Source organism: Cadophora gregata, assembly GCF_030347475.1.
Source record: "Cadophora gregata isolate MNR1 chromosome Unknown scaffold_8, whole genome shotgun sequence".
In the NCBI taxonomy this organism is placed as follows: domain Eukaryota; kingdom Fungi; phylum Ascomycota; class Leotiomycetes; order Helotiales; family Ploettnerulaceae; genus Cadophora; species Cadophora gregata.
The window spans coordinates 2,147,630-2,166,521 of NW_026695931.1; the positions used below are offsets into that span (position 1 = coordinate 2,147,630).

Consider the following 18,892-nt stretch of genomic DNA (forward strand, 5'->3'; position numbering starts at 1 on the left):
TTACAAATTTAGGGGTAAAGATGCAGTAAACAAACTCACGTGAAAAGAATTTCTCGACATTCTGATCCCATCAATGCATTGTGAACTACGGAAATACCGTAATTTCATCAGCTCATCTTAAGATTGCCCGCAAATCACAGCTTTGGATTATGCCACGTGAGCATTATGCAAGGCTACACTGCCAAGAGATCCTTATCGTGATCTCCGTTGCCTTGCCGATGCGCGTCCAATGTCGACATCTCCAGCCTCCCACGAGTCATACAACCCCCCTCATCATTCCTCTCCCAACAACCTCAATTGAAGCTGCAGAATCACAGCTTCAGTATGGCTCGTCTCCTCTCTCTTATTGCGCTGTCCGCAGTAGCAAGCGCATCCCGTATACAACAGCCTCTCCAAGACAGCTCCAGCTCCCAGAAAGCTATTGACACCAATAGCAAGCCACTCGTTAGCACAGAAGCTATTCAAGCCGACATCAAATCCAAGAACCTCCTCAAGCGCGCCGAAAAGCTGTTTGATATTGCCCAGCTGGGTGTAGACGAATATGGGCATCCTACGAGAGTGATTGGGAGTAAAGGCAAGTTCTGGACCCAAAATCGTCGGAGAGATCCCGCTAGACAGCTTCAATAGCTAACTTCTGTCGTACAGGCCACCTCGGCACGCTCGAATATATCTACTCTACCCTCAGCTCCCTAGGAGACTATTACACCCTTTCAAATCAAACGTTCAACGCTGTCGTGGGCAATGTCTTCGAATACAGGTTGGTGCTTGGCGATAAGGAGCCGGAGAGCACACAAGCAATGTCCCTGACCCCTCCAACACCAAACAAAGACGCAGTCTTTGGCCAGCTCCTCTTCGTCGAGAACGAAGGCTGCCATGCCTCCGATTACCCCACCGATACTCCTGAGAATTGGATAGCTTTCATACGTCGCGGGTCATGTTCATTTGGGGACAAGTCGGCTGCTGCTGGGAAAGCTGGAGCTGTGGCGGCAGTTGTGTATAACAATGAGAAGGGGAGCTTGTCTGGAACGCTGGGTACCCCTGATAAGCACCACATCGCTACATTCGGTATCTCGAATAAGGATGCGCAGGAATACCTCAAGGACTTGAAGGCCGGAAAGAATATCTCCTCGTCTGCGTATATCGATGCTATTGTCAGGAATACAGGAACCACGAACATCGTAGCGCAGACCACGGGTGGTGACCAGGAGAACTGCGTCATGCTTGGTGGACACAGTGATTCTGTTTCTGAGGGTCCGGGAATCAACGATGATGGCACTGGCTCTCTCACTCTCCTTGAGATCGCTACCCACCTCACGAAATACAGCGTCAACAATTGTGTGCGTTTTGCGTGGTGGGCTGGTGAAGAGGAGGGCTTACTTGGCTCGGACTACTATGTCTCCCAGCTGTCCGAGTCGGAGAACTTGAAGATCCGTCTCTTCATGGACTATGATATGATGGCTTCTCCGAACTACGCTTACCAGGTGTACAACGCAACAGATGCCGCAAACCCAGTTGGCTCTGAGGAGCTAAGGGATCTATATACCGAATGGTATAAGGCTCATGGCTTGAATTACACATATATTCCTTTTGATGGGCGAAGTGATTATGATGCTTTCATCAAGAATGGTATTCCTGGTGGCGGAATCGCTACTGGAGCAGAGGGCGTCAAGACGAAAGAAGAGGAAGAGATGTTTGGCGGAACTGCTGGACAGTGGTTCGATCCTTGCTATCATCAGCTTTGTGATACTGTTGACAATTTGGCTATGGAGGCTTGGGAGGTGAATACCAAGGTTAGTAACACCTTTTCGCGCTCGGCTTTCGAAGACATTTGCTAATCTGAAACAGCTTGTTGCTCACTCCGTTGCTACATACGCTGTCTCTTTCAAGGGTTTCCCAAAGAGAACGAGTGTCAAGTACAGCATGGTCGAGGATGGGCCAACTCGTTTCCACGGACCAAAGCTGGTAATGTAGCCTCACGTGTCCTCACGCTGCTGTTAGGGATTCGAATATCTACGTGTAACATAGATAATACCAATAGATGCCAAAAGCCATATTCCAAATTTATCTGATCTTACTTGTCTGCTCTTTCTTTCTTCAGTTCCAAGCCGCTGATGAGGGTATGATTACTAACCATGTCTGATATCCCATACTCTCAATTACCAGAGGCAGAAGACTAGGCTTGTGTATAATGATGGGTCATCCGTCACTGTATCTGGGGATAGATGCCATATGTCATCATGTAGCTTGTCATGAACTGTTGGTAGTCGGGTAAATAGAACCATGCAAGGGGAGGTGTAATGTAACTTAGATCTGCACCTTGCTTCGTAGGATCTGGGTGCAGAGCATGAAAGAAATGCCATCCAGATACTCTAGAGATTTTATTGAGCAAAATTGAGTCAAAGTTATTCACTAGATAGAAAATCAAGCATGATTGACTGTTGGTGATAGTGAACGATGGACCCAGCTACTCTGGTACCTGAGGGAAACGTCTCGGCTAACTTCATTGCGCCTCAATAGCCCTGCAATCCTGAAGCAAGACGTTAACTGAAGAGGATAGCTCTTAGTAAGTGCCCAGCAAAAGCTTGCAAGGCTGAAACTACTTTAATTTCTCTGATTGACTCAAGGTACAAATTTGACTTCATGGACTGAAATTCAGCAGTTCAAAGTCAGAATAGGCGAAGAAGAAGGCTGTTTCTCAACCTTGAACTTGGCAAATCAGGAGTTGCAATCACCCAATCAAAGCTATCATTCAATACACATTACACCAGTTCATATCGTTTCAGCTGAACTTGTCCTGACCTCGGCCATTATTTCTGGTGATGAACAGTTCTCGGATCCGGCATTACCTCGCTCCGGCGCTAGGCTCGAACAAGCGCCATGCCCAGTTACCAAGAATTGGACGACAGCACCGCGAGAACCATCGATCAGGAGTTGCTTCACCTAATCGTGATTTGCGTAATTGAAAATACATACATTCGAAGACTTTCGCGTGTATCTTGCTAATTCCCCTGTATTTCCCTTCCAATCGTTACCCAACATCTGTGTTGTCAGTTGGCTCAGCCTCTTCAATCCCGGCGGATGCATGTGCACGCTATTTTAAACACAACTCATTTGCGAAGCCATACCCACCAGCCCAAGAACACTCAGACAACCGCGCACCGACGACAACTCAACAATGCCAATGCCTTCCACCATTTAGAGATATGCCGATATACTCGATTGCAGCAGCTTCCCCGACCTCGAATTCAAAGGGAAACTCTGCTCAATCAAAGAAACAAAATCTGCCAAGTATCCCGGCCCAGTGCGCAGATCCGGCCTCCTTTCGACGACAATAGTCCATCACGACCAACCGGGACCCGGACGACGCTGATAAGGTGGTAACACCTACGTCTGTCTCTCGAATGCCCCACGCAGTTGAGATGCCATCGTTTCTGGCCGATGACACAGGACCTATGCTTTCGTCGAACAGCCACCAGTATGATGCCCCCAGTCACCTCCGGCAATCCCATGAGAAGGTCAATGGGAACAATAGATCCTACTCGCACACATCTGCAAAGGGTAGCGTAGTAGATGGACCGGAGGGATATATGGACGGAGGTAGAGTGCAGACGAATGGCGACACGGCCCATGATGGAGGACTCAATTCCCTGCCGAATGGGCGGACGAGTGGCAGTACCTTGTCTGTAAATGGTGGTGTCAATGGAGGAATAGAAAACGGGAGGAAGAGTCCAGCGCCGACGAACGGAATGACCAGAACATCTTATGGCGATAGAAGCTCTGTCGCGTCAACAAACGGAAATGGAAACGTCCCAAATACCCACGACACAAAGCAGCCGACAAACGGAGATACAGAACCCCATAAACGAGTCAGCGTCCCGGCACCCATATCGACGAATCCTCAGAGTACAGGCCCTTTGACTTACACATCATCGGTATTACCAGCAACTCCTCAACTTCCTGAATGTCCGACTAGAGCCCCTCCATCTCCTCACCGATTCTCCTCTCCTCCAGCATACCCCCCTCCACTCGTGCCTTCCCCTTCCACCACTTCACTTCCACAACATCCCGGGGCTACGCAGCTGCAACACAGGCATACGCTGCAAGTACCCAAACCTGGACCCAGTCGAAGCTCTCGGGATGGTGAAGAATCCGTATTCACAAGTGGAAGATTTTCTCCAACAAGTATAGCTGCAGGTGTACGACGAGGTTCATTGAGTCTCAATCGAAGGCACACACAATCAATACATTCGAATATGCCACACGAAGAGATACCCCCAGATGAAGACGCAATGTTATGGGCAGAAGCAGTACGGCAAAAGCGGGCAAGCAAACGGAGGAGGAAAGATGAGGAGGATGATGACAGAGTAGTTGTTGGGACTAAGGTCGACCAAAACCATGTGAACTGGGTCACGGCATATAACATGTTGACTGGAATTCGGTTTACAGTCTCGAGAACGAATGCAAAGCTGGACCGACCGCTAACAGATGCGGATTTTGAGGCTCGACACAAGTTCTCTTTCGATATGTAGGTTCGATCTAGATGGTAGGGAAGACAGAGCTGATTTTACACAGTACCGGAAACGAGTTGACGCCATCTGCGAAATACGATTTTAAGTTTAAGGATTATGCGCCATGGGTATTTCGACACTTACGAGCCAAATTCAAGCTTGATCCGGCGGATTACCTGATGTCGCTGACAAGCAAATACATCCTCTCGGAGCTTGGATCACCGGGAAAGAGTGGAAGCTTTTTCTACTTCTCGCGGGATTACAAGTATATCATCAAGACAATCCACCATGCCGAGCACAAGTTCTTGCGAAAGATCCTAAGGGAATACTATGCACACGTTGAGCAGAATCCCAACACACTACTTTCGCAATTCTACGGGCTTCACCGAGTCAAAATGCCATACGGACGGAAAATACATTTCGTCGTCATGAACAACTTGTTTCCTCCACACCGGGACATTCACAAAACATTCGATTTGAAGGGTTCGACAATTGGGCGTGATTTCAAGGAGGAAGACTTGGAGAAGAATCCACGGGCGACTCTCAAGGACCTTAACTGGCTGCGACGGAATTTACATCTAGAGTTTGGCCCAGAGAAGAAGCGACTGTTTTTCGAACAAATGGAGAAGGATGTACATCTTCTGCAGAGACTAAAAATCATGGACTACAGTATGCTCGTTGGCATTCATGATCTCCAACGAGGAAATCAGGATAATCTGCGCGACAAAACCCTTCAAGTTTTCCAGCCTGGAGGGGATAACCCCGCTGATGAAGCTCAAGGTCCAGATAGCAGAGGGATGTTGATGAGAACTCCCAGCAAACTGGAAAACATCCGGAAAGCAAGGGAACTGAGGCAAATCATCAAACAGGAAAAGCCGATCCCGATGGGTCAAAGTAGCTCGAGGATGCCAGACCATTTGGAGGAAAACACCGCCAAGCGCGAATTTACCTTCTACAGCGACGACGGAGGGTTCAGAGCAACCCATGAAGATAACAGCCCAGGGGAGGAGATCTTTTTCCTTTCCATTATTGACTGTCTCACGTACTACGGTACCGTGAAGAAGCTCGAGCATTTCTTCAGTAAGTTTATACTGCACCTAGCTGGGAATCCATACTGACCATGATACAGAGGGCTTGAGCCAGGATAAGAAGCTTATTTCGCCTATCTCGCCTGAGCCGTATGGTAACCGTTTCATTGAGTTCATCGAAGGCGTCACAAAGAGCCCTGAAGAAGCAGCACGTGAAGCTCAAGAGGCAGCTTTAAATCCTGTGCCACATACAAACTCGATGTCAAACCGCAACACGACTTCCATCGACTCCAGCAGACGTTCCGACGGCGCGCATGCGCGTCGATTCAGCAACGTCAATGCAACAGTGCAAAGGAACGAGAATGAAGCGATTAAGGGAGAGAAGAAAGGAGAGGATGAAAGTCACAGACCAGATCCTCGAATGATCACCACCGCTCGAAGTCCGAGTGCGGAGCGTACTGGTGGCTTACAAGGCCAGACTCTACCAGTAGTGGAGGAAATGGGTGAAGCAAGTAGCACTGGTGGTAGGAGTGGGAGAAGCTGGAGGAGTAGGAGGGACGATCCTGATGCAGATGCGCGCCCTCTCACACCAGCAAAAGATACCAACGATGGTCGACCGCTAACTCCTGCTAAGGATTGTAGTCCGAATAGGAACGGTGCAGTTCGAAGGCCGTTAAGTCGGAGCAGTCTGGACAAAGAGCTACCTCCGTTACCGAAGGTATCAATTCCGGGGGAAATGAGCCAGAAGGAGTCCATTCTTTCATGACCAAGCATGGGCGGTCCACCAAATATTGCCCTTGCCAATAGCGAAGAATGGAGGGAGGAGAAATAGAGTTTTGGGAAGGGAGCTTTGATGATACCACTGTCGTCAGCGATTCGTCTGTTGTCCAGCGTTTTCCTTGTGTCTTTTTTTTTATCGTTCGCATGCCAGATGCCCCCATTCGATGGGCAGTTTCTTTTGTCTCATAAATCCTTCACCACATTGACGAGTTCCCTTTTGTGTCCTATTTTCCTATTCTGTGTTTACTATTGGGTCGGCTCCGCTTTTGGAATTGATAAGAATGGTTTGAAAAGGGTGTGAAATTGTAGATAATTCAACTATAGACGGGATTGGAAGAGCTGAGTTGAGATGAAGAGGTGGGGGGATAGCGCGCGAAAGTATTGGATTAGGGACTCTGTAAGCTAGATTTTTGACGGTCGTAAGACTATGAAGCGAATGGATGGTGTATTGAAGAGCCCCCTTGTTGTTTTGCTGATGTTGACATTGAAGGTGAGCTCTTGAAAATTTGCTTAAGCGAGGACGGATATTACGCGACCGCATTCATTCACTGTTTACAAACAACACCATCGACTAAACCGCAGTGCATGACAACATCGCCTTGCTCGCGTTGACGACTCCTAAATAAGGCAATCCATCTATCTTGTGCACTCGCCTTTCGTCAAGAATAGCAACCTCGCACACAACAAACATCGGCGCCTGTTTGCGCATTACCTCGTTGTACCAAACAAGCATCTTCTTCCTGAATAAGCATACAAGCCACCACGACGACACCCACACCATCTCTCCCGTTAATCTCCTGCGTAATCGATCGGTCCATCGCGATGCCATCTTCGAAGCTTTCATCGCGTCGGGTCTTCGGCGCATCCAGCAAAGCCACCATGGCTGCGAACACGACTCCAAGTTCGAGTTCGGTTTCGGCCCCTACCAAAGAACTACCTGCACTTCCTCGTGCGTCTAAGCCTGAGATTCAGGAGAACACACCCAAGAAAGCTTCAGGTCTCAGCGCGTCCGCAGCTTCAGACATGCGTGGCAAGGCCTCAGTAGCCGTCACAACGTCAACTTTGGTTTCAAACAAGACCATAGCTGCTACTACTCAAACATCGAAGTCAAAACCCAAGATACCCGTCAGCAAGATTCCTCTGAGAGCCACCTGCGAGGATGTCTCTGACGACCACGTCAATCCAAACGTCTACGTCACACCTCCTGCGGGGGCAAAGGCAACCTCCAATCCAAAGCTGAACTCAAAGGCCGCCTACCGCGACATTCCCGCCTCAGAAATCGACATGAACCCCAAGAGTCCTAAGAGCCCAAAGACGGAAAACAACCCTACAGTGAAGGACGCCGTCTCACCAAAGAAGAAAAAGAAGGGCAAGAAGAAGAAAAAGTCGAAAGACGTACCGCCAGCTAAGATCAGAAGTCCCACCCAGGAGGAGAAGCAGGCTCGTATGGTTGAGCTGTATAAGCTTTATGATAACCCATTTCAGAAGCAGTATGAGAGGATCAAGGAGAGGGAATTAATGGCTTACCACGCTGGTGAGGGGGCCGTACCTGAGCAGGACGTCAACTTCGCTGTGAATATGGGAGAGTCTCGGGATCTGGAGCTGGATGATCCTGATGTGGCTAAACTGTTGAATACATTTGCGGATTCAGTCCACCGGTCTCGTGTGAGAGGTACAGCTATAGATACCAAACCTGTTACGGATCTCCTGCAGGGTCAATCTATCGTCAAGTAAGTACTCAGAGAGCTCCTGGTGTTTCTGTTTGATCTTTCAAGATTCTACAGAGACATGCCTTCTTCTACAAAGCATTCCAGATTTGACAATTGCTGACTATCTCGTTACCATAGAGTCGATGTTAGAACTGCTGTTGTGAGCCGCGCGCAGGACTTCTGGTCTGAGCCGAATGCGGTTCTGGGCCGTGAAGGCAAAAATTTGAGCAATAACTTCAAGGCTGCGCTGGATAGAGCTGCGGGTGGCAAGATCAACACCATGGCAGTCGTCAGTAACAAAAGTGCTACCAATGAAGTCAAGGCCAGTACGAGCACCGGCGGCGAGAATAAGCGGGAAGCGGATGGATTGAGTGCAAAAGAGCTGGGACTGAAGGGTAGCGAGGATACCGGTATGTATTGGTCAAGCCCGTTCATTTCTTGTTTCCTCTATTCATGTTGTGAGACTCTTTGGCCATATGCTAACTTCTTGGTTTCTCAGACAAGCTTGGAGATGGGATCCCGGCCCTGAAAATTGGTACGACTAATATCAAGAACCCGAAGGGAAAAGCTACGAAGATAGGCTCCAGAGTCATTAAGAGTAGGGTGAAGCGCATCATCGAGGACACCGTGGCTTCTACTCCAGACCAACTAAAACTTAGCCTCGAGAGTGCGTTTCCGCAGCCAGTATTCGACGATTCGTGGTTTACACCAGACATTATTGTCCGGGTATTCAAGCATCCAAACCTACTAGCTAAGAAGCCGTCGTACGGCACTGACATCAACACCTGCATAGAATACACTCTCCAGAAGATATATCCGTCATTCAAAAACGGCGAATCTGAGTCCTTGAAGATCCTCATCTTGGTAAATTGGGTCAACAGCTGTGCAGCGCTCTGGGGCCTGATCGGCGAGAAATGCAGCGAGCTGAATTTCGGAGGTGGGTTCGGCCTGTGGAGTCTGAGCGGAACCATCTGCGTAATGATACCAGAGGCCGCTCGACCAGGGAAAGACGACTATCAGATGTTGGACGATACCATGTCTTCCTTGACCATTCTCTCGTTGTGGTTTATCGAGGAATATAGCTGGGCGTATGGCAACTTCAAGGAAACTGCGAAGAGTGCAGAGGAGGTTTTCCCGGACGACAATAGCTTGATTCAGGCTTTCGGTTACGCTATCGGAACAAAGCACTTGCGGTTCCCTGCGAGAGAAAAAGTGATCCAGGCTTCTATTGCTCAGTATCCTTGGTTCGAGAAAGCTGCGGTCGAAGTTGAGGCTGAGGCCGAGCCTGATGAGATGGTTGAGCATCAAGACGATTTTGAGACTTTCAAACCCAAAACCAACACAATGTCCAAGTACGGCCGTACCATTCCAGAGATCATGGCATCCCTGCAACCAATCTTGGAAGGATTCTCTGACATAACCGACGATCCGGACGAGCAAGCTCTCGCTCTTGCAACCTTCCTCGACGGCGGTACCTCGCTCTGGAACCTCATCCATCTTCAAGTAAGCAAGGAAGAGCAGGCGGCGGGAAAAGGTCTCCCAGCGATGTTGAAAGCTGTCTGGTACGCGGTTGGCAACAAGCGTATATCCATGGATGAGCGTATGAACATCGTAAGACGCCATACCATGTGGTTTATCACCCACTGGATGACTACAGGCGGTGATATGAAGGTGATCAAAGAGAGGGCATTGAAGGCTCTTCCGAATGGGGAGGACGACTTGATGGCTTTCATGGAGAAGGATCGTCAGTATGTCAAGGCTATTCTACATCCTGAGAAATACACAGTGCAGTTGCCGACCAAGCCTCAGATCGAAAAATCTACGCCCAAGGTTGTATCCGCAGCATTGCCAACTACCATTCCTGAGGCCTTGGTGACCACGCCAGAGAAAGCAGCTAAAGCACTCCAAGCGACTGAGGTATCTCCGCCAGTTCCAAAGCATACAATGCCGGTACAAACGGGAGCTCAGACTCATCTGACCATACAGAAACCTGTGCAGGATTTTGATCGTTTCCATGCGTCTCCTCTGACCCCTAGGTCTGGGGAGGTAGCATCTGGATCCTCGAGCGTTGCTCTTGTAAAAAAGGCGTTTGAGACCAAGGCTGTGGAAGTCACTCGGAGTTTGACTGTTGCTGTTCCACAAAAGGCTGTGGTGTCCCATGTCATTGCTGAGCCGAAATTTGAGATGCCTGAGGTGAAGGGAAAAGGTGAAGCTGAGCAGGATGATTTTGATGTCAATCACGAGAGCATGGTACGTGGTTCAGACCCTTCCCCAACCATTCCATTGTCAGAGGGGTGCTCAATCCCCAAATGTGCTCTCTAAACATGAGCGCACGAATGATTACTGACTGTTCAATCATTCATAGGAGTACATCGCGCCTTCGTCGGTCTTCACAAACTCAGCAACCTCGCTTAGCATTGTTCCAGCTAGCCGCGAGGTGAATGCCGCCGAAAACAATGGTAAGTTGATTGAAGATCCTGAGAGGAGAACAATACATGCAACTAACAATATCAGTAACATCATCTGTTGGCCGATCGCCCTTTCCTTCTTCAATCTCAAATACTCCCTCCTCCATCCTCGACAGACCTTCCCCTGTTACCAACAACAATTCGCAGAAATCTACCCACCAAGACTCTACTACAGATACATCCGAGAAGATGCAAAATACCACCGCTCCTCCTACCCCACCCATGACATCTGAAGAACTATCTACTCAGCCCGATCTACACACAATCCACAACACCCTCGCAACACTCTCGTCCACCTTAGCAGCAATCCACAGCGCTCTCTACGGGACATCCTCCATCACCACTATCGCCTCTCCACATCCCGACAACAACGACAAAGAGGCTTTCACCACCATCAAGACCGGTATCGACGCCGAACTCAACACCAACGCCCAAGAAGCCGGCCTCATTCTTGTAAGTGCTTGCTTAAGCGCCTGGCTCAAAGACGCGCAATCGCAGATCGTTGCCATCGACACCAAGGTCTCCGCTCTATCAACCAAGATCGACGATCTAGCTAGTGAGAACAAGGTAGTCAAGAACATGGTCGAGGAATTAATTACCATGGCCAAATCAGGACGTGAAACTAGCGAGGAGGAACAGGGAGAGGGTGAAAACCTGTTGCAAGTCCTCCTTGAGGAAGTTAGAGATGTCAAGGAGGACATGGAGACATTAAGTCGTGTCAATGATGGAGAAGAGCTTAACGGAAAGGCTCTGATGAAATGGCTTGAGAAGGCGAAGGAGATGCAAGGTGTGATGGAGCGTGCTAGGGAGGCGGGTGAGCTTAGAGAAGTTCTTTGGCCGCAGGGCGATGGTATTCTTGGTGAGAAATTGGACCTTGTGGAGAGAAAGGCTGGGCGTGGTCGTATCAGTGGTGAGTTGAGAGAGAAGGTTGTTGCGGCGAGAGAACTGTATGTCAAGATTGGCAATCAGGCTGGTCGTGGACAGGGCGGTGGAGGATTTTGTGCGATTATGTAGTGCTTTTTTCTTTTCACTTGAGTTTCTACGAGGTGGGCGGCGTTTGGTTTCTTTGATTGGGGGCGAGTAGGAGGACAGGGGGTTTTTCTTTTCACTTGAGTTTCTACGAGGTGGGCGGCGTTTGGTTTCTTTGATTGGGGGCGAGTAGGAGGACAGGGGGACTTCTGGGCAATGTCAACAATGAAGTTGAGCTGTGGCTTCTCTTCAGTTGACTTTTTGATCTGTAACTTGGAGTTGGATGGGGTCATGCAAATGCTACCATTCGATAGAGTTCTCATTCATCTCGGCTCCTAGTTCGGGGTGAAATGAGCGAGGAACAGTATCCTGTCACCAAACAATCGGTTGCACATATTCATGTTCTCAGCTCTTTACAGCATACACAGTATGTAGCGACAAAGTACTTCTAGAGTACCCACGTACATACCAATGAATACAAGCCAAAAGTTTCTTGATCTTCTACCTGCTTCTCGCCAGTTCCATATGTCGCTTTGCAATGTGAATTGAATTCGCTCTCACCCTTTTGGACCATGACAAGACTAGCCGAGCCCAACAAATTTTGAAAATTCTCATCATCCACAGTGACGCATACCGAAGTAGATTCAATTGAATAACCTCCTATTTCGGAGTTCTAACACCGGAGATGTCGATTCTCAAGCCTCCGTCTTGGGCGATCGGAGGAGGAGAAGTATATATATATATATGTGTGTGTGTGTGTGTATCCTCTTCCTTCCTGCATTGGATGGAAGCAAATCTCGACTTGTACTAAGTGTCCTTTCCGGTTACTAGGTACGGCATTTTGTCATATGGGTGAGCCATATTTTCGTTTTGAGCAACCGGGAAACAGACTTGGTGGCATAGACTGATTACCTGTTCCGTTTTGAAAAGAGGAATGTGGGTTTGTTCCCAATAGTGTTGGAACTCGAAAACGAAGCCAATTTTGGGATCTCTCGTCGATTTGGATCCGAGAAGAAGCATATGAGCGAAAGCAAAGATGGCAAATACGTCTCCTACTCCGCCCACGGTACCAGGTATGTCTAGTAATCCACTGTCATTGAGGGGTATGCAGCTAACACCTACCCACCATAGACCGTACATTCAGCTCTACACTTCGCCGTTTCTTCAACGTTTCTGAAGATGATTCGGATTCAAATACTGTCTATGCTCAGAATCAGGGAACTTCTGGTAATCAAAATGCTTCTGCTTCTCAGTCAACTGTTTGGGCTGCTTCTTCTTTGACTCTGAACTCGGATGGGAGAGAGAAGGAGAAGGGAATGATTGGTATGCGGAGACTTGGGTAAGTTCACTACCCCCTTCTTTGTTTTCCTAAGAAGAAAAAGGAGTCCTTACTGACCGGGTAATATGAATATCAGAAAGGCCAAATCAGCTCTGAACCTCCACCACACAGCTTCGTCCAGAAGAGACAATATTAATCCATCCTCCAACCCTTCCGCTCTGCCATCGACAAAGCCTTCCGCAAACACATCAACCAATAATCTCCTAGCGAAACAATTGAATGCTCTCACGCCTCCAAGTCCAAGTCTAAGTCCTCAATTCCTCACCCATCGCCGCCAATCCAGCAACCGTTTGGCCTCCTCTTCCTCATCCGCTTCTTCTCCCAGTTCGCTAAGTCCAAGTCCTACACGACCTGCCAGTCCATCGTCAACTGCACCAAATAGTCCACTTTCAGTTTCAGGTTCAACGACTCCAAAATCCCCGGATATTGGAAATCCAAATCCAGCTCCCAAGACAAGGACAACAACCAAGACGCAGCCAAACACAACTTCCTCCACAAACACATCCACACCCACACCAACATTCGAACTCACCCCCCTCTCAACCCTAATCGCCCAAAGCTACAAAGACATCGAAATGCTTAAAAGCATTTACGGACCTTCTTCTCGTCGTCTTCATCCCCCTCCCCTTCCTCCTCCAACTTCTTCCGGCAAAACCAAACCAAAAAACAAACACAACAGCAAAAGTAAGAGTGAGAAAGGAAAGAAGGGAGAAGAGGGAGAGTTGAATGAGAAGGAGATGGCAAGGGTTGTGGGGCTAGAAAGAGGAATGGCGATTGATTTTGAGAAAGTGGAGGAGGGTTTGAGGGGGTTTGAGGAGGTTTATAAGGTTGTGAGTTGAGGTTTTACCTTTTCCTTTTCCTTTAATTTTCATCGTGATCAAATTCTGGTCATGGATTTACTGACTGACTGACTGACTGACTGACTGACGAAAAACCCAGTTCCTGCAAACTTCTAATACGACACCACGTACGGAAGTCCATCTCCTGGCTATGGTGTGTAAGAGGAGTGAGGTGGTTAATGGTGGGCTTTCTGTTTCTGGTTCTGGAAAAGGGGAGGGAGAGAAACAGGGAGGTGGAGGTGGTGTGGGAGGTGTGCCGAGTGTGAAGATTGCGGATTGCTGTCTTTGATTCTGAGATGTGTTGCTCTGTGCTTTTGCGATTGTTTTGGTGCTTGATGGGACTAGTGAGAGAGGTATGCTTGGTGCTAGAGTTGGGATCAGTTTTGTTTGCACTGTTCAGTTTAGATAGGAGTTCTGGGACCATATGATGGTGTAGTGTTGTGTTTTGGTGTAATTGTACTTGGTGCGGAGGAAAGGTTGTTGTTTTTCCGAGCGGGAACTGAGAGGATGTAAAAGGGGAGACCAGCCAAGAAGGAGAGACCAGAAAAACAAGACGAGTAGCTAGGTTGATAAAAGCAAATTCGCTCTGCTCCGTAAGAACTTAAGGCTTTTCAAGAAAGCAAGACGAATATGGGTAGACAGACGAATTCCAATTCAGCGACATGTTTGATAGGTTGATTCATCATTTTGAGAAAACAGATGCCGTGGCATGTAGCTTCTGAGCAAATCATAACGTAGCATAAATACACATAAGAAGTAGTGTACTTCCCTCATCCGACTTCCATACCAGCAAAGTCCATTTACTCATCTCATGCGCCCAAAACTCCATACCGCCGTTCCTAGTGCTCCATAGCAATGCAAACAATCCTTTCCGCCATTCATAACCACATTCGCACTCTCACGCAGTACCTCTAGGTTTCGCCTTCGCCTTGGCCTTCTCCTTCTTCTCCTCCTTGATCTTCTTCTTCTTCTCCTCATTCTTCTCCTCATTCTTCCTCTTCAGCGTCTTCAACTCCTCCGCCGTCTTGGGAATGACCTTAAAGAAACCCTCTAATCTAGCCTGCTGTCCCGTCTTCAGATTCTTGGTGAGTTTCTGCGCCGCAGAGCGGACTCTGTCTTCTGAAAAGCCTTTCTCGGTGACGAGGAATTGGACCAGGCCTTCGACGTCGGGGGCTTCCCATTTGAAATCGCACTCTTCGTGGTCGGCAGGGCGGACGTCGGGGTTGAAGAAGAGCTCGCGGGCGTCGGCGAAGGGCCAGTCTTCTGGGAGGGTAAACTTGGTTTTGCCGGCTTTGACTGCTTCGACGAATTTCTCAAGGGTACCGTATTCGCGGATGAGTTTCAAAGCTGTGTTGGGACCGACTTTGGGGATGGGGTCGAGGTAATCGCAGCCGAGGAGGATACAGAGGTCAACGAACTGGTCCTGGGATTAGACTTTGTGTTGGGCAAAGAGGGGAATAACATACCTGCTTGCGCTCCATATTCAGACCTTCAAGAACTCTATCCAAGAAAATCTCCTGGATAGGCTCCTTCCGCTGCTCAGCAAACGTAAGATGGCGCAACAAGACTGGCGAATCAAAACACAATGTATCCATATCCTCACTCGCAGCCGCATACACCTTTCCCGCTCTCGCCAGGACCGCACACTGAGCCTCTGCCTCCGTCGGCGCAATAATATATGGTACACCCATCAACTTCAATAGACGCTGACACTCAGCATTATGCTCCCTCGTAACCCTGACCGTCCGACGCGAAAACTTCTCTACATCCTCCGCGGTACCCGTCTCCTTTGCCTCCTCCAGACCTTCAGTGGCTTCGGCTTTGCGCTGGAATCGCTTGGCGAGTTCACCGGACTTGAGTTTGGGAGGGGCGCCGTCGAAGACGTAGACGGGTTTGATGCCGTTGTCGACGATGCGGAGGGTGCGGTAGAACATGCCCATCAAGTGGGATGTGGTTTCGCCGTCTTCGTTGGTGAGCATCTCGCCGCCGGAGCGGACTGCGATGAGGAAACTGTAGATACTCATAGACCTGTTTTATTTATGTGAGTTCGTATTCTGACGCTCGTGAGGGAGGAGGAACCTACGCATCCTATAGAGTAATTAGCAATGCGCTGGGCAAACAAGGGAAGGGACGTACAATGGCTACTTTCCTACCGAATTGCGCCTTGATCTCGCTTTCTTTGTAGGCATTGGGGCATTCCTCCCTGATGATCTGGAAGAGCTGCTTGATACCCATCTTTGCGGTGGTTGTGGGGTTGTGGTGTTGTGCTGTTTGATTGTCGTGCTTTTGAGTGGTGGTGTTGAAGAAAGAGTGCAAGGTGACGCGATGATGGACAGCCACGGCGCGCTTGCTTCGTGAGACCGCGTTGAGTGGTCAGTTTGAAGGCAGGGGTTGATGTCACTGCGTTGTGCAAATTATGAAGTCTCCGGTTTCCATTATTCCAATTAGGGAGTACGATTTCGGTGATCCATTTTCAGACAGTATGATAGAATAATTGTCTTATTCTGTATTATTGTGTTTGACCATTTTCATCCCAAAATCCCTTCTTTTCCCCAGTATTCCCACCCCTGCACGCCAGAAATGGCAGGCCTCGGCGAGAGGCATGTCAACCCGGACACATTGCCGAGTAGCGGAGAGCTAGAGTACCTAGTCATGGCAAACATGACTTCTTGAACACTCGCTCTCAATACATTTTCTTCTCTAATTATGCGCAATTTCTTCTACTACCATTTTCCAAGATGTACAAATCAGTAATCAGAAGTACGGTCGGCCGTCAATTGACAGCAACAGCTGCTCGTCCAGTGGCTGTACGAAGCTATGCTTCTGCACACGCTGCCCCGCAACCCTTCAATTGGGAAGATCCATTGAACGCCGCCAGCTTATTTACAGAGGAGGAATTGGCTATTTCTGAGACGGCGGAGGCGTATTGTCAGGAGCGGATGCTACCGCGAGTTCTACGTAAGTGATGCGCTTGATTTATCCAGGTATTTACTTGGAGAGTGGGGAGACAAGTGTACTGATGAATATGGACTGGCAGAGGCGTACAGAGACGAAAACTATGACAAGAAGATCCTCGAGGAGATGGGCGAGCTGGGCTTGCTAGGCGCTACAATTAAGGGTTACGACTGTGCGGGTGTGTCGAATGTGGCGTCTGGACTTATCACCAAGGCTGTCGAGCGGGTAGACAGTGGTTACAGATCTGGCATGTCTGTTCAGTCGTCTCTCGTCATGGGAGGCATTGATGACTTCGGCACACAAGAACAAAAGGACAAGTTCCTGCCAAAGATGGCGAAGGGGAAACTGCTGGGTGCATTCGGTCTCACGGAGCCAAATCATGGAAGTGATCCAGGCTCTATGGAAACTACTGCCAAACCACATCCTACAAAGAAAGGCTACTACTCGCTCTCCGGGGCGAAGACTTGGATCACGAACTCCCCGATTGCAGATGTCCTGATCGTATGGGCAAAACTACAAGAGACAGGCAAGATCCGCGGGTTCTTAGTCGAAAGATCAGAATGTCCACCTGGAACACTCGAGACACCCGCCATCAAAGACAAGAACGGTCTCCGGGCCTCCCTCACCGGCATGATCCAACTCGACGAATGCCCCGTCCCAGAAGCAAACATGTTCCCCGACGTAGAAGGTCTCCGAGGTCCATTCACCTGCCTGAACAGCGCGCGCTACGGAATCGCTTGGGGAACAATCGGCGCACTGGAAGACTGCATATCCCGCGCCCGAACATACGCACTCGAGCGCAAGCAGTTCAAGGGAAACCCCATCGCCAAGTATCAGCTCGTGCAGAAGAAACTCGCTGATGCTACGACGGATGCAGCGTTCGGGACTCTGGCTGCTGTTCAGGTTGGGAGACTGAAGGATGAGGGGCTGGCGGCGCCGGAGATGATCAGTATGATTAAGAGGCAGAACTGTGATCGTGCGTTGGTGAATGCGAGGATTTTGCAGGAGATCTTTGGGGGGAATGCGGTTAGTGATGAGTATGGAATTGGGAGGCACGTCGCAAATTTATTCGTGACCCAGACCTACGAAGGGCAGAGTGATATTCATGCTCTGATCCTGGGGCGTGCTATTACGGGGTTGCAGGCTTTTGTGTAGATGGAGGAGTTGAGATCAAAATGTAGTTAAGATGAAGCGAAAAAGTATATCACATGCCAACCGAGTTTGGGGGAGTAGGCACATTTGCCCCTGCCATGGAAAGAGCAATAAGAGGGGCACTTTCCTAAAACGATAACCTCGTATCCCCTTTAACAATTCCCAATCACTATCAACCTAGGTTTACTGATTGTCGAAGTCCCGCCCAGTACATGAGATGCAGCTCCAGAGATTCCCAAACCCAGCGTTTGCCATCAAGGTTGCGTGAACCTGGCCAATTCCTATCACGAGGGAGGTTGGTCTCTTTGTTGGATCCTAGCTCTGAATCTCTTGATATTTCTGTTTAGATGTGACTTGAATTTAAAAAGGAACAATTACTGGAGGCTTTCCAGGTTCACAAAGAAATCCAGTCACTACTGGCTGCAACAGCTCATGCTCAGAAGACTGAAGAATGGGAAAATGATGAACTTCTCTGACGACTAGCTTACTGTACCTTCCGAACCCTCGAGTAGTCAACGACCTGAGTCCCTCACAGCAGAAATCAAGACAATGCCAGCCTTGGGCCAACAAAGGCTGAGTGTACAGCCTCACTCCAGCCTGACTGACATTGGCGGTGGCAAACTCCCGAAATATCTCCACTTTTTTGTGCCTGGCCTTCTCCGACCTCGACTCGGAGATATCAGGATGCACCTGGCACATGAGCACGAGACTATCGATGAGGCTGACTGATAAAGTACCATGTCTGATTCCATGATATATCAGCCTGGCTGGCTGCGGTCGTGGAAGTAAGACGTCATGCCAAATAGATACAGTAACCCTGAAGACAGACAAATTGATATTTAGATGAATCATGCGTGATACTCGAATGCACTCGACTTTTCGAGGATAGGAAAAGTGAAGAAATCAATGCATGATTGATTGATGGACGGATGGTAGATTGTTTGCAGTGGTAGGCTAGAAATCAATAGAAGGTGGTCGTGGCGTTGAGGTGATTCAGAACGCGGTTTTAGGATACGAAAGGGTCGAAAACGTGCGTTCTTTATTCTTTGTCAAGCTGAGTAATAATAGCACAGCAAAGCACAAATCACATCAAATCACATCACATCACATCACATCGAGGTCAAAGTCCGTCAAGTAGAACTCAA

At 48.9% G+C, this 18,892-nt stretch overlaps 6 protein-coding genes across 6 annotated transcripts; 5 read left to right on the plus strand and 1 right to left on the minus strand.

Annotated features, from left to right (window-relative positions):
- The first annotated feature begins 291 nt into the window (after positions 1 to 291).
- ONS95_014225 (uncharacterized protein) lies at positions 292 to 2,057 on the plus strand. The gene is made up of 3 exons (XM_058507879.1): positions 292 to 574; positions 646 to 1,790; positions 1,846 to 2,057. Exons 1-3 carry the CDS (start codon positions 325 to 327, stop codon positions 1,969 to 1,971), a joined length of 1,521 nt encoding a protein of 506 aa, XP_058357050.1. The 5' UTR covers positions 292 to 324; the 3' UTR covers positions 1,972 to 2,057.
- A 1,344-nt stretch (positions 2,058 to 3,401) lies between these two features.
- MSS4 (Phosphatidylinositol-4-phosphate 5-kinase) lies at positions 3,402 to 6,302 on the plus strand (the record flags this gene model as incomplete). Its single annotated transcript, XM_058507880.1, has 3 exons — positions 3,402 to 4,525; positions 4,573 to 5,588; positions 5,638 to 6,302. The coding sequence occupies 3 exons, from the start codon at positions 3,402 to 3,404 to the stop codon at positions 6,300 to 6,302; spliced, it is 2,805 nt and encodes a 934-aa protein (XP_058357051.1).
- An 836-nt stretch (positions 6,303 to 7,138) lies between these two features.
- On the plus strand, positions 7,139 to 11,507 carry ONS95_014227 (uncharacterized protein; the record flags this gene model as incomplete). The annotated part of the gene is made up of 5 exons (XM_058507881.1): positions 7,139 to 8,046; positions 8,164 to 8,435; positions 8,525 to 10,275; positions 10,391 to 10,484; positions 10,540 to 11,507. The coding sequence occupies 5 exons, from the start codon at positions 7,139 to 7,141 to the stop codon at positions 11,505 to 11,507; spliced, it is 3,993 nt and encodes a 1,330-aa protein (XP_058357052.1).
- Positions 11,508 to 12,035: 528 nt separating this feature from the next.
- On the plus strand, positions 12,036 to 14,226 carry ONS95_014228 (uncharacterized protein). Its single transcript, XM_058507882.1, has 6 exons — positions 12,036 to 12,214; positions 12,294 to 12,314; positions 12,393 to 12,535; positions 12,594 to 12,801; positions 12,878 to 13,631; positions 13,741 to 14,226. The coding sequence occupies exons 3-6, from the start codon at positions 12,499 to 12,501 to the stop codon at positions 13,927 to 13,929; spliced, it is 1,188 nt and encodes a 395-aa protein (XP_058357053.1). The 5' UTR covers positions 12,036 to 12,214; positions 12,294 to 12,314; positions 12,393 to 12,498; the 3' UTR covers positions 13,930 to 14,226.
- Positions 14,227 to 14,273: 47 nt separating this feature from the next.
- FEN1 (Elongation of fatty acids protein 2) lies at positions 14,274 to 16,090 on the minus strand. Its single transcript, XM_058507883.1, has 4 exons — positions 15,777 to 16,090; positions 15,724 to 15,728; positions 15,107 to 15,668; positions 14,274 to 15,057 (listed from the first exon to the last, which is right to left on the minus strand). Exons 1-4 carry the CDS (start codon positions 15,873 to 15,875, stop codon positions 14,539 to 14,541), a joined length of 1,185 nt encoding a protein of 394 aa, XP_058357054.1. The 5' UTR covers positions 15,876 to 16,090; the 3' UTR covers positions 14,274 to 14,538.
- A 288-nt stretch (positions 16,091 to 16,378) lies between these two features.
- Positions 16,379 to 17,750, plus strand: ONS95_014230 (uncharacterized protein; the record flags this gene model as incomplete). The annotated part of the gene is made up of 2 exons (XM_058507884.1): positions 16,379 to 16,598; positions 16,678 to 17,750. 2 exons carry the CDS (start codon positions 16,379 to 16,381, stop codon positions 17,748 to 17,750), a joined length of 1,293 nt encoding a protein of 430 aa, XP_058357055.1.
- Between the last annotated feature and the right edge of the window lie 1,142 nt (positions 17,751 to 18,892).

What these genes read in the sequence shown, in the direction of transcription:
- FEN1 (XM_058507883.1), bottom strand. Translation starts at nt 15,875, where the DNA reads ATGGGTATCAAGCAGCTCTTCCAGATCATCAGGGAGGAATGCCCCAAT. An exon ending in TGAATATGGAGCGCAAGCAG is followed by an intron (nt 15,058 to 15,106) that starts GTATGTTATTCC and finishes TCCCAGGACCAG; the next exon opens with TTCGTTGACCTCTGTATCCT.
- ONS95_014225 (XM_058507879.1), top strand. Translation starts at nt 325, where the DNA reads ATGGCTCGTCTCCTCTCTCTTATTGCGCTGTCCGCAGTAGCAAGCGCA. An exon ending in GAGAGTGATTGGGAGTAAAG is followed by an intron (nt 575 to 645) that starts GCAAGTTCTGGA and finishes TCTGTCGTACAG; the next exon opens with GCCACCTCGGCACGCTCGAA. An exon ending in CTTGGGAGGTGAATACCAAG is followed by an intron (nt 1,791 to 1,845) that starts GTTAGTAACACC and finishes AATCTGAAACAG; the next exon opens with CTTGTTGCTCACTCCGTTGC.
- ONS95_014228 (XM_058507882.1), top strand. Translation starts at nt 12,499, where the DNA reads ATGGCAAATACGTCTCCTACTCCGCCCACGGTACCAG. An exon ending in TACTCCGCCCACGGTACCAG is followed by an intron (nt 12,536 to 12,593) that starts GTATGTCTAGTA and finishes TACCCACCATAG; the next exon opens with ACCGTACATTCAGCTCTACA. An exon ending in ATTGGTATGCGGAGACTTGG is followed by an intron (nt 12,802 to 12,877) that starts GTAAGTTCACTA and finishes TATGAATATCAG; the next exon opens with AAAGGCCAAATCAGCTCTGA.